At 45.3% G+C, this 12,603-nt stretch overlaps 1 protein-coding gene across 5 annotated transcripts in view; it reads right to left on the bottom strand.

The window, feature by feature from the left end:
* Nucleotides 1–12,603, bottom strand: part of MYH10 (myosin heavy chain 10) — a gene marked incomplete at both ends in the record, with an annotated part of 89,581 nt that overhangs the window by 53,503 nt on the left and 23,475 nt on the right. For all 5 annotated transcript variants that reach the window (XM_079544116.1, XM_079544115.1, XM_079544117.1 and 2 more), the window contains one exon: nucleotides 5,588–5,615. In XM_079544116.1, coding sequence (XP_079400242.1) covers nucleotides 5,588–5,615 — 28 coding nt within the window. The remainder of the gene's footprint in view (nucleotides 1–5,587; nucleotides 5,616–12,603) is intronic.

Genomic DNA, 12,603 nt, shown 5'->3' with positions numbered 1-12,603 from the left:
GCGTTTGAAACATATTTTGGGTGATCAGATCAAATGTGCCTAACGCATCCCATTACCAGTCATCCCTGCATGATTCAAAATACCAAAGAACTAACCAAAGAGGTCAGCACGCTGGGAGCCTGGATCGAAACCTTTGTCTTGCCCAAAGAGTTTCAGTGTGTCAGTTCTGCTCAGGGATGGGCAGCTATGTGGAAGCAGAAGGTGCTCCCGGCTGAATGCTTGGCAGAAGGAGCAGCAGCTCTCCTCAGCAAGCAATTTCACAAGCCGTGCTGCTCAGAAGTCCTGCAGGCAGCGGCGCTTTGCTTCATGCAAAGAGGCCCAAGGCACCAAAGCATGGGAGCACACACGTAAGTGACTGCGCAAGTAAGAGGCCCAACAACAGGCCTTTGTGCTCACAACAATGGCTGCAAAGAACAAAAGAGACTTATTCTCAGACACAACCGAGTAGATCTTCTGCCAGTTATAAACAAACAGATATTTACAGTGGAGACCTGCAATTACAAGAATGCCTTAATCACTCTACTAATTCTCTGTAATGAAGAGGTGTAAGTGATAGTTTGGACTAGCACAGAAGAGGCATTAACAGGCTTTGCTGTTTACAAGGCTGTTTTACAGCTCTTCCATTCCCCTTTAGATGCTTCTCATCATCTCAACACCAGTTGTCTGGGGAATGTTACAAGCTGGACTGCGGCCAGAGGTTGTATACAAAAATGCTTGGTATTTGCTGCTGTTGTCCTTTAATAAGCAGCCTCTATTCCCTCCACACCCCACCACTCCTCCTGAAGCCAATTCAGATTAGATATCCTTGTATGGCTGCAAGCATCTGCTAAATGAGTGTTTATCGAGCCTAGTCTCAGTTTTGAGAATACCGTAGGCTTGTGGTAAGATTCTCATATTTAGAATCTATTAGATTCAGAAAAGTGCAATGTGGCACATTTTCATGTTTGAAGTTCCAAAAGCTGCCTTGCAGTTAAAGACAACAAATCCAGGAGAGGTTTGAATATTTCTCATATTCCTAATATACCACAGAAGAAATTTCTTCATCTTGGTCATCAGCCTCCAACGGCCTGGCAGCTCTTCTATTTAACATTAACAGAATAATATCCAAAGAAAAACAATAAAACTTCCCAAAACTCCAGCAGCTGCAGCTTCTCAAGACAGAAAAGCCTGCACAGCTTCTCATCACAATTTCACATCCTACCTCACTGTATGAGTTCTTGTTTCAGCATACACACAGCATGAAGTTATACTACTTTTCTGTAATTGATTTCTTATGGATGCTAGGCCTACAGTGAACCTCTAAGCCAGAAGAAACATCAAATTGCTGGCACTGCCTGTATTTGGTTCCTTAAAAGATGGAGTATGGGCATGTGGGTGAAAAGAAGAGGGTGGAATGAAGTAACAGTGAGAAAGAGAATGCACACTGTTTTACACTTTAACGTAAACTTCCACCCCAAGACCAAGAATTCATCCATGTCAGCAAGTCTGAATTGGAGAACTGAACAACCACCACACCAGTTGGCAATGTGAGTAATGCTCTCCAGCCTCCATGTTAGGCAAAGGACACGATGTCCTGCTGACACAAGCATCCAGAGAAAGCAGCAGTGTTTTTCCACTCCTGGTGTGGAGTCCAACTTTGAGAAGAGATTACATACCATCAGTTTGTGCAAAGCTCATCTTTTGGGGATGACAGATCACAAAGTCCTCACACAATGTCAGCAGATCGTTAGGTTGAGTCAGGTAGCCTCCAAGTAACCCTGCTATCTTCAGAACGGTGAGATGCTAGCAAGAGGCATGCCTGGAGAGCCATCCATCAGCCTAACCTTTACATACACTGCCCATGTGTGTGTGCCGTCACACAGATGTGACCAGCCTCTACCAAATGCTGAACCACACTGCACTGTTAGCCACTGCCACTCCTCCAGCAAAGTGTAAGCAAGTCCTCAAACGTCTACATACTGTCTAAGATCAAGAAGTTCTTAACACAGCTACAGAAGCCACTTAACTAGAGTGTTAGACATTACACTAAGTAATCACCTTTGCAGTTTCACGACAGCTTTAGATGTGCAGAGTTATTTACTTCATTGACTGCATGAAGATAACTGCAATTCCAGAGATTCCCCAGTGAAGAAACAGATTGGAATTCCTTAAAGATCCGGACTTACAGTAAAGGCATTCCAAAAGAGCACTCCTGATTGTCAAGAGGAAAAGGGCAGTTTGAGTGAGACTGGGTGCAGTGCCGTTCCAGCTGCATTGAGAGCTGACCTGGACCCTTACAACAGGGAACAAAAATATAGCAAACTGCATCACCTGGAAGTAGGGACAAAGGTGAAGATGCTGACCAGGCAGACCTTCAGCAAGCCATGCGGGGGACCCACCTCCATGATGCACATAAAGACAGTTAGGGTCAAGGCAATGGGAGAGAGGAGAATGATGGGCATACTACAACTCCCCACCCACCCACGTGCACAAGCAAGAGGTCTTTCCTTTCTCACTAGCTAGCTTAAATCACTCCTGGGGGAAGAGAGAAATTATTCTGAAGATCTTCAACTTTACTAAAGATTGGGGTCAGTCAGATGAATCAGGCCCTGAGATGACATGTCTGGGATGAGAAGACATCAAGCCTTTCATGAACTGCCAAAGGAGTTTCTGAAACCACCTCCAGTGTGGTTAAGACACACTCCTACTGTATTTATACCTGCCTTAGTTAAAGACCTGTAAAACCAGTGGCATGGCAGGAAAATGCCCAGTTTGTCTTTTCAATGCAGAAGTAGTAACGCAATAGAGACGAGTCCTGGACACTAATCCACACTTGAGAAAAACATATTAGATGTCCTTTTGGTCAGCTATACAAACAAGTTTGCCGTGGTCTTGCTGGAGGTCATTTCATACCCCACCTGACCAGTTGTCACGTAATGAGTTTAAAATGCAAACCTGATGAAAGAATACAGTTCTGTCCTGAAGGCCATGGGAGAACCACCTCTGGAGCAGTGCTGTAGTCAGCAGCTGTCCTTATAACCTACTTGTTCAAAAGATACATGCAAGGGAATATATGTGGTTTTGATGTGCTGCTTTTTATGTCTGTGTCCAGTTTGGAGAAAAGCACTAAGACAAATTATTTCAAGAAAAAGGTTAACCTGAACAGCAGTCTGTAACACCTACTATGTTCTTGTGTAGTCAGCATCCAAATAGTGTTAATGGTTGGACAGCATTGTAAAGTCTTCTGTGCTGTGGTGGAAATATGATGCTCAAGAGCACGGAATACTTGTAGCCCAGTGACCAGCAGATCACGTCTCTCCGTTCTCAAAAGTCAAGATGTAACTGAATTTTATCTGGCCGCTTTGGAGGCTTGATACCTTACCCTTCGTAACTCCGAGGCCACGTTAATGAAGCAATGTATATTTCTCTGTAATATATGCTCATTGGCACTGATCCTTTTAATGAGGATTTCTCTTTTGCATACTGCTCTGTAGGTACTTCAGTAAAAAAGTAAAAATAAATATGAGTTAAAGCAACAAGACAGCCAACAGAACCTGGAATCCCAGCTTCTGCCAGATGCTGTCACACTTCTACCAAGTTCAGCCTTGATTATTATCTAATACACTGAATTACAGGTAGCAACACTTGTGTAGTATCATGGCACTAGCAGTTTCAGTGTTACATTTTGCAATATCGTTCCAGGGCAGCATTGAAATCCTGTCTTCTGCTGGTGCTGTTCATTAAGCAGCATGCCAACTGCCTAGAACCTAAGACACAGAACATGTCACAAGCCCCACATATTCCGTGCTGAGCGCACTGCAGCAGATACAAAAGAGAATTCAATTGCATTTTCAGTTCAGAAGGATCAAAAGCTTATGGTAACTCCGCAGGTGAGACAATAACAAAATTGAAGACTAGATTTTGAAGACTTTTCAATTTACAAATGAACAGATCAGACATTCAGTAAATCCTGCAGCACCGTCATTCCAATCGCTGTGGTCTCGGCTGACCATATTGAGTGCAAAGTTCACGCACAGGCCCAAAGCCACAAAGCTACTTCAAAACAATTCACCTGGGGCAAGCATATGTTGAAGCATCCACATGAAGCATCCACAAACATGCAGAGAACAAAGCTTTTTTTTTTTTTGTTCCAGGATCTTATTTGTGCTTTGAGGCCTGTCCTGTACATCACATGTAAAATAGTTATCACAAAAACAAGTTCTACTAAGAGAAGGGACAAGAGAACGAGGCAAGTCTGTATTAGCTGACTGTGCCTTGACCTTAGCAACAGAATTGCATTTGCTTCTGTGTCCCTAGGCCCGTGCAGCTTGTATTTATAGTATCTATGGTTTGAAAGAGCATAGCCTTATCAGCAAGACTGAAGACGGATCCTCTCGTTTGGTAGTCAAGGTTCTTTTACAGGAGGTAGGTGAAGATCTGAACTTCATGTCAGTGAACAAACTGTACCTAGCAGTTAGTCAGGCAGTTAAACAGAACCTTCCCAGCAGTCAATCTCACCGTCGAGCTATTTCAGGAAGCAGGCATCCTCACCAACTATGGCCTCAAAGCAGCTGCTATGCACTGGCACAACGCATGGCCAACTGCTCACCCAGCCAAGGCAGGAGCATGCAGCTACCACATCCTCCCTGCTCCACTCAGATAATGGAGTATATCCAAGTTATAGCCAAGACAGCTAATTGCAAGCAGCTTCAGCACAGCCATGGTGTGGTTTCACAACACACAAACCAGTCAAACTAGCTGGCTGCTACCAACTGTGACATTTCCCTGTTGCCTTCCTTCCTCACGTTCATCCCTCCTTCACGCACCGCTGGCCGGAGAAGCGAGCAGATGGAAAGCAGCGCTCTGTGGTCAGGGTGGTTTTCTGCTAGCTTACCTCCCTAAACTGCCTTATGATGGAGCACCAGCACCCAGTGCTAACTTAAAAGGCAGCACAAACACAGCATGTGAAAGGAGGCGAGACTGGATCACCCCTTTCAGCAGCAGCCCAAGGACAGACCAACTCAGCAGTGCCATAAGGCAGACCGTGCAGCACTTGCATTGCTCCACTACCCCGGCTTTCACGGCCAGCTCCCCGTCACACAGACTGGAGCTGGAAATCTGCTCCTGGGTGGGGCAAATTCAGGCACCCACACAGAAGCGAAGAAGGAAATCTTAGCATCAGCTTGCCCAGAGTTCTCTTGCTTGAAGCAAGTCAAAGGCACTGCTGCTGCTCAGCAGGGTTTCAAGACCAGCACTGATTCATGCTTCCCAAGGCACTACACTGAGAGCTGTAACAGAGCTCTTTGACAGACACACACATTTAGGGAATTCGCTCCCATTCATGCATCTTGACTGACATTTTTGAAACTGCAATTCTTCAGTGCCACACACACCTGTAAGAACTCTCAATAAGGAGAATTAATTATTAAGAGTATCTCCCTACACAGAACACCACTTCATCCTGCCTTTAACAGCTACTTGCTGCTTGTCAAGGCAGAAGACCAAGGTGTAACAACCAGAGCTTTAATCAACAATGTTAACCTGAGACCTTCCCCTCTCTCACCAAAAACTTCCAGAAGTGCCCAAATGAAAAGCAGAGCTCACTTACGTGCAGAGAATGGATTGGTCCTCACGGTCTGCAAAAACAAGAATGAACAGGGTTAGTTTTGCCTCTGTTATCCTGTAATTTGCAAGACAGTTTGCTTTAAATGAACATTTAGACATTCAACTTTTCAGCTTAACAATTAAAGGACAATCTCAAACTATTTTTAGTAAGGTTCCTTCAGTAATTTAGTTCTCACACACACCGCTCAGCAAACAACACATCTGACATTCAGTTTGCGATGTCATGAAATAAGGATTTTGCTTTAATGCAGACTACGAATGTCTTAAACACTTTCAGACAAAGCTGACCTTATTCCTTTTGTTCTGTGTGCACCTTTTCAGAGATTCACTGGATAAAGCATTTAAAATACTAAAGTATTAATCAAGAAAGAAAACAGTTCAAGTACACAATGCTAATGACCAGAAATAACTACTTGGAAATAGCACCAGCATCTCTAGCAAGCAGAAGCTTTCCCCTTTAGCTTTTTATTCTTTTTAATTAACATGCAAGCCTAAAGTGCTTCCATAATTCAGCTCATTCACTAAAGACTTGTCAAAAGGACAGCCAGGGAAATACTGAACACAGCTGAGCTCTACAATACAGTGCGGCTTCTGTGACACCCGCTGCTGCGCTTACGACCTTTGGAAAGAATGCCTGAAGACAGGTCATACCCTGCAAGAGGCATTCCATAATTACAGGGTCTTTACAGAATATATTTCATCATGCACTCTATATTAAAAGTTCTATAATCAAAACATTCAAGTACACCTGCAGAAAGTAAAGCATTGCATTGCAGTGAAGGATATTCTCCTCCCTTTGTGCCCAAGTTTTTCAGTGAGCTCAACATTTCTTTCCATAAGTTTCCAACAAAGTTTTGCTGCTTTTATACCTTCAGACGTTCATTACTTACTCCAAAAGAACACAGCTGCCTCCTGAGAACTGAGACCTTCCACTTTACAGCAACTCAAAGTCAAGCTTCATTTTATTTTCTGTGGACATAAAGCTACAAGCTGGGCTCCCCACTGACCCAACCCTTACCCATTCTCCTTGACCATGAGCTGTGAAGGAGCCCAGGAAGGGAACAACCAGCAGGAGAACCACCACAGTTCCCTCCAGGACACAGGTTTCAGTCCCACACTAGGAGCACACAGCCTAAGTGGCTGCGAGGCACCTTCCCCACATGCCTGATCGATCTGAAGTACATCTGTATTTGTGTATACAACCTCAGTGTTTGTGACTATTTCTGGTGAGCGTGTAAACCATTTTAGATAGTTTCAAAACAGGTCCAGAGAAACTATTCTTACATTGAGCTGTAAGGTACTGCTCAACTCTGCAGCCAGCATGAAACCAGGCACCTCACCTATGAGGTGAGCCAAGCTCAGGATGCTGTTGTGAAACAGCAGGTGTTGACACATAATTACAGCCTCAGCCAGCACTCAGGACCAGCAGGTGACCACACTTCCCCCAGAAGCTGCCCACATTCAGGAAGGGCTCGTGCTCAGCCTCCCCACTGCCCAGCAGCACAAACTCAAGCTGCAGAGCTGCTGCGGGGACAAAGCAAGGGGCTGGGATCAGTGTTGTGGCAGCTACAGCAGGCTGTGGTGCTAGGTATGTGTTCTGTCTCCTTCTCCTAGCTTTGCCAGTACTCACGTCAGCAGAGGGGGGACTGGGACAGCAGCCTGGGCCACACTGAGCTGCAGGTCCACTCATGCACCTCAGCACAGAGCTGCACAACTCACAGAGGCGGGGGGAGAGCTGAGAGCCCCTTGTGACAGCAGCTCCAAACTGCCTTCAATGGCCAGTACAGACAAAGCAGCCAAAGAAAGCAGAACATTGCTATTTTAATGAGTATATGAATAGAACATTTGAAGGACACAGATTCAAGGACTCCTGCAGGCAGATGCTGCTGCACAACGTTACAGCTGTACCAGAGGCCTGGGACTGCACCACCAGCAACTGGTGGACTTTTGCGTTCTCACTGAAAACATTAAAGCACACAAGGATTTGCACTTCAACCTCCTGTAACTACGTGCTCAGAAAGAGCAAAAGATACCAGTGATTCTCCTACCTATTGCACAGACAGCAACTAATATTCAAACAGTTCTGAATAGGAACACGAGCAAAATTATTAGAAGGGGGAATGAAGGGATTCAAGAAGTGGTGGTATTGCTGACATGAGTGCTGACACCCAGCCTCCTACACGTGCCTGGCATGCAGCAGCTCCTGTCCAGATGCACCAGAAGGAAGGCTGAAGGCTGTGACTGCAGGAAATAAAAGCTGGTAGCAGGCAACAGCAGTGGGAGAACAGCAGAAATGTTAAGAGTGTGGTCTATAAAATTCTGTGTTCTTCTGGCTTTGATACAGGGCAGCTGCTCTTGCAAGCTCCATCAGAAATAACTTTCAGGTACCAGCAGGAGACAGAGCCCAGAGCTCCTGCAGCCAGACGGGCCTTGGGGCTGTCAGCTCCAAAGGGAAAGAGGAGCAGCTCCGACCCAGCCTGCCTCCAGGCAGCACCAAGACTGCAGAACTTCACAGGCAGCTCCATGCCAGCACAGCCAAGGTAACACAGCACCAGTCAGCTCCTCACTTAGAAGAAACTGCAGAGTGAATGCAAAGTTAGTATCCTGAGTGGAGTGCAAAGGTAGCATTTCCCGACTGTAGTATTAGCAGTGATGGTTTCTAAAGAGGTAATTCAGTTTTCCCTTTTTGTTTTCCCCAAAATAACTTCTCCACAATGCTGTCACTGCAGTTTGTCAAAAAAGATTCCTCTGAAGAACAGCTCTTCAGTTTATCACTTAACCAGCCAGGAATACAGGTAGTGCTTGCCCTGAAAACAAAACCAGTTTGGCAGAAAGCAGTGAGCACGGGTTACTGCTGTGTACCACTCCATGTTTTACCTGTGGGTTTACTACACAGAGCTCGTGCTCACAACAAGCTAGGCAGTATCAATGAGTTTTTCATCCTAAAGATTACCTAAAAGTCCAGGCAGCTGCAGGTATCCTAACCTTACCAGAAACCTCAGCAAGTGCACAAAACCTCTTCCATTTTCTATGTCCAGTAACCTGCACAGGCACACGTCACAAGGAAGCTGCCAAGCTCTGCAGTATGTTACTCCAAATTCATTCTCCTCTGTCCATCTGGACACAGCGAAGGGACTAAGAAAGAACATTCATTTGCAGTTCGTTTGGTTTAGCTTTCCCCTCCCCAAATAAAGCAGTTTACTTAGGGTCTTGATTTCAAAGCAGCTGGTCCCTTCCTAAAGAGCTGGTCCCGTAGAGCACTGTCTAGCATCTGTTTGGCCGTGTTTTGACAGAGCTGAACTGCTGGGAACTCATCTGGGGCATGGAAGCACCACCACTTTATTGTGCTTACATGTGAAAATATTTTCACCAGGCTGTGCTGTTTTCTGTGATTCAATTTCAACACAAAGTGCAGCACTCAGCCAACAGAACAGATTATTATTATGACAAAGAATGAGATCTACCATCCGTTGCAGTGATTTTAATAGCCTTTGCTCTTGTTTGTTTGTTTTTAAAGCTGAAGTGGTTGTTCATGGAAACCTGTATACGTTATGAAAACAAATTTCCCTCTAAGTCTTGTGATTCTTAAAAACAGGCCCAAAACTATCATCTCTCCAGCAAGGCCTTCATGAGATAACATCTCACACCACCACGAGACAGAGACTTGCAGAAATATGCAAAGAGTAAACTCATGCAACAAATCCCATGGCGTATGCAGGCAAAATTCCAGGAGCAAAAAGCAGAACGAGTTTGGCTATCAGCTCCTCCAACCTTTATGGCAACTGAGACAGGGAATACAAGTCACTCAGTTTCATCAATAGGACCAGCAAGTTTGGCATTTCCACTGCTCCATCGGCTTTCAGTCTGGGATGACGGATACTCTGGACAAAGGCACAATGCATTTTATCTGGTAAATCATGTGCTCAATTTTAGCAAGGAGAAGCACCTGTGAGACTGGGTCAGTAACACTTTCTTCTATCAGTACCTGCCAGATAACTTCTGGTTTCTTTGGAAAATCCTCCCCTTCTGCTGCAGCAGCTCAGCTCCCGCTGCCCCAGCAGCTCTGGGTGCTGCTCTGCTCCCAGGTGGAGGCAGCTCAGCTCACTAATCAAAGGCACTCATTTAGCACAAAGTCAATTTATTTGAGACGGATATAGGCACAGGGACAAGCAAGCAGTACAAGGGGATGAAGAAGAGAGCAAGTTGTTGACTCAGTTTGACCCACATCACAAGAGCAACCCTTTGTTATTAAACAAACAGTGAAGTCCCATGGGAATCTATCACTCCAGAGGGCTGCAGCTTGGATTTAAATATATCTCAAGGTCTCCAAACAGCACTGAAGGTCGTAACATTCAAGCTGCACGGAAAGCTTACTACAGTTTTTCTAATTAGAAATACAAGTTCCAAAATCACACAGAGCCTAAGAATAAAAACAAAATTTAATTATCTGCTTGCCAGTATTTCTACAAAATAACACATCCTTCTGAATGGAGGAATTAGGAAGCACAAAGACAACACAGTCTGACATTAGCCTTGGGCTAAAGTTCCCCTACTGCTGGAGATAACCTGAGCTGCTGCCAATCTGCTCTCCTTCCTTGCCTCTGCTTCCCCTGCTCACATCCCCCAGTCCATTCCACTTTGGACCAGCAACCAAACGTACAAGTCCTGCCAGTTCAAGCAGCTGAGCCAACCAATGGAACTTCACTTTCAAGCTGCTCAGCACCCTGACCAGCCTGTGCCACAGCACTGCTGCAATCAGTGCGCAGAAGGCATGGAACCACCCGTCCCACCAGCAGCCCATGCACTGCACTCTCCAAAGCCACCAGGACACTCAGTGCCCAGTGCTGTGCTGCTCCCAGCCAGAGGGCTCCTGCCACCAGCTCCTCCATCCCAAGCACGTCTGCACTGCACATCAGGGGCTGCGCTAGCAGACATTTAACCTACCAAAATATATCTATAAAAGGAAAGAGAGCAGCCAGCACAAGGCAGATGTGGCAACATAGAGCAAGTCTTTCCCTCTGGAAGCAGCTGATTGTTACACCAGTTGCAGACACCAAACTATTCAGAGTCTGGAGGCATCAGGCACTGAAGCACTGGTATCACTATTGGGTCTCCTCTTCCCCCCCATCCAGAGGCTGACTCTCATTCCCAAGGCAAGAACCAAGTGCTGTGTTTAACACCTGACTGATGCAGGCTGCAGCCCTGGTAGGAACCACCTTGTCCAGGGCTGAACAGATCAAACTCTGAAGCAAAGGAAAAACACCAGAATACAAGGACAAGAATGACAGCTTTGAAAGCTATTATTCCCCCTAAAGCCCCTAAACTTACTTCACTCATCTCACTGAGTACGAGGACAACAATTGGCACCTCCTCAAACAAAGCTGTTGCTTGGCTGCCAAACATTTGCAACATTTTCCTGTATGAAAAATCTATCAATATAAACATTGGGATCTATTTTTTACTACACAAGTATAGGAAAATCAAAAGGTTTGAGAGTTTGGATAGAGAAATGTTTTATTCCTCCCTTCCCTTCTGTCTCCAAGTTATAAAAGGATTATCCTCCCCACACACACCAGCCCTAACCAACCCCTGCTAACTCTGGGTAAGGTTCCAGATGTGCATTAAACGCATTTGTTGGGTAATTGGTTCAGGCAGGATGTTCAGAAAAGCCACTGCTCCAATCTAGAGTCCGCCTACAAAGGAATTACTGTATTTTAACAGAGCAGCTTTTCTTAAAAGCATGCCTTAGTTCTGCTGTGCTCACACTATGGTCATTCATAAAGTGGTAGAAGATAATCAAGCAGAAAAGGAAGAATCTGTCTTCAAGTTTCCTAGAAATATTCAAAGCAGTAGCACTGAAGGACAGAAACCAAACTACAGAGCACAGCTTGTGAGCAAATGAATGCCCACCCTCTGCAACTGCCTTGCTCCCCTTTACTACACTGAAGTACAGCAGCTGCCCAGATCTGCCCTTCCCAACTCAATTCACAAGAAAGGCAGAGCCATCCGGGGCCACAGCAAACTGCCCAACTAGAAAGCCAGGTTTTGAGCTATCATAATAACAAATACACATTCAAAACACTTCCACAGGCCTATTACCTGCTTCCAGAATTAATGCATCCCTCCCTGCTCTAAGATGACATTTAGTCACAGCCTTCATACAAACACTGACTGTCTTGCTATCCCTCCACCCTTTCCACACGTCCTTTCAGCATTTAATCCTTATTTAGGTAAGAACATGAAGTGTGCAAGACAGGACAGCTAACTCCAGAGAAGAGGTGAAAAGAGACAAACGTGAGTTTTAACCTTTTCCCCAGTCCTGTTAAAGACAAGGCCACGCAGTGCTGCACTTCCACCCTTCGGCCTGCAGGAACCTACAGACAGGGGAACTGCTCTCCATTGCAGCTATGCCGAGTGTCATCTCTCCTCAGTGCCACACTCTTCCAGATGATCCATTTCAATGCACCCTATTTATTTCTCCAGAGCATGATGATGGGGAAACAGAGAGATTTCAATTTTAGACAGTACTTAACATTCAGGTGCCACGGCCCATAAACAAAGAAAAGCTTGGTTACCTGGCTGATTCCCTTGTTTGTTGTGGATGTTGGGTTTGGAAGCTCCGTTGGTATTTGTCCTCTACTGCAGAGCAGCAGGCTCAAATATCAGACAATTCCAAGAGATTTAAAATTTGAATTCCTGACAGGTTTTATGAAAGTGGGTCACTGCCTACAGCAGAGGGACCCTGCATCCACAGGGATTTTGCTGCTGAGGACTGATAGGATTGGGTCGTAAAGGAGACAGGTGGTCTGATAACTTGCCATTCTTGAACTCCAAGCTTTGAGTAACCTTTGAATGACCAAGTCCTACTGGACTGCTAAGCACAGAAAATGATCTGGTTACAGAGACGAAGCATGCCTTTATATTTTGTGTTTATCACTAAAATGTTGCCTGGATACTCCATAAACTATCAAACGCTTTACACCATGAAGTGACTTGCAA

This window comes from Tetrao urogallus, assembly GCF_951394365.1.
Source record: "Tetrao urogallus genome assembly, chromosome: 18".
Taxonomy (NCBI): Eukaryota; Metazoa; Chordata; class Aves; order Galliformes; family Phasianidae; genus Tetrao; species Tetrao urogallus.
The sequence above is the reverse complement of the archived record's forward strand: the minus strand, read 5'-3'. Positions and strand labels throughout refer to the sequence as shown.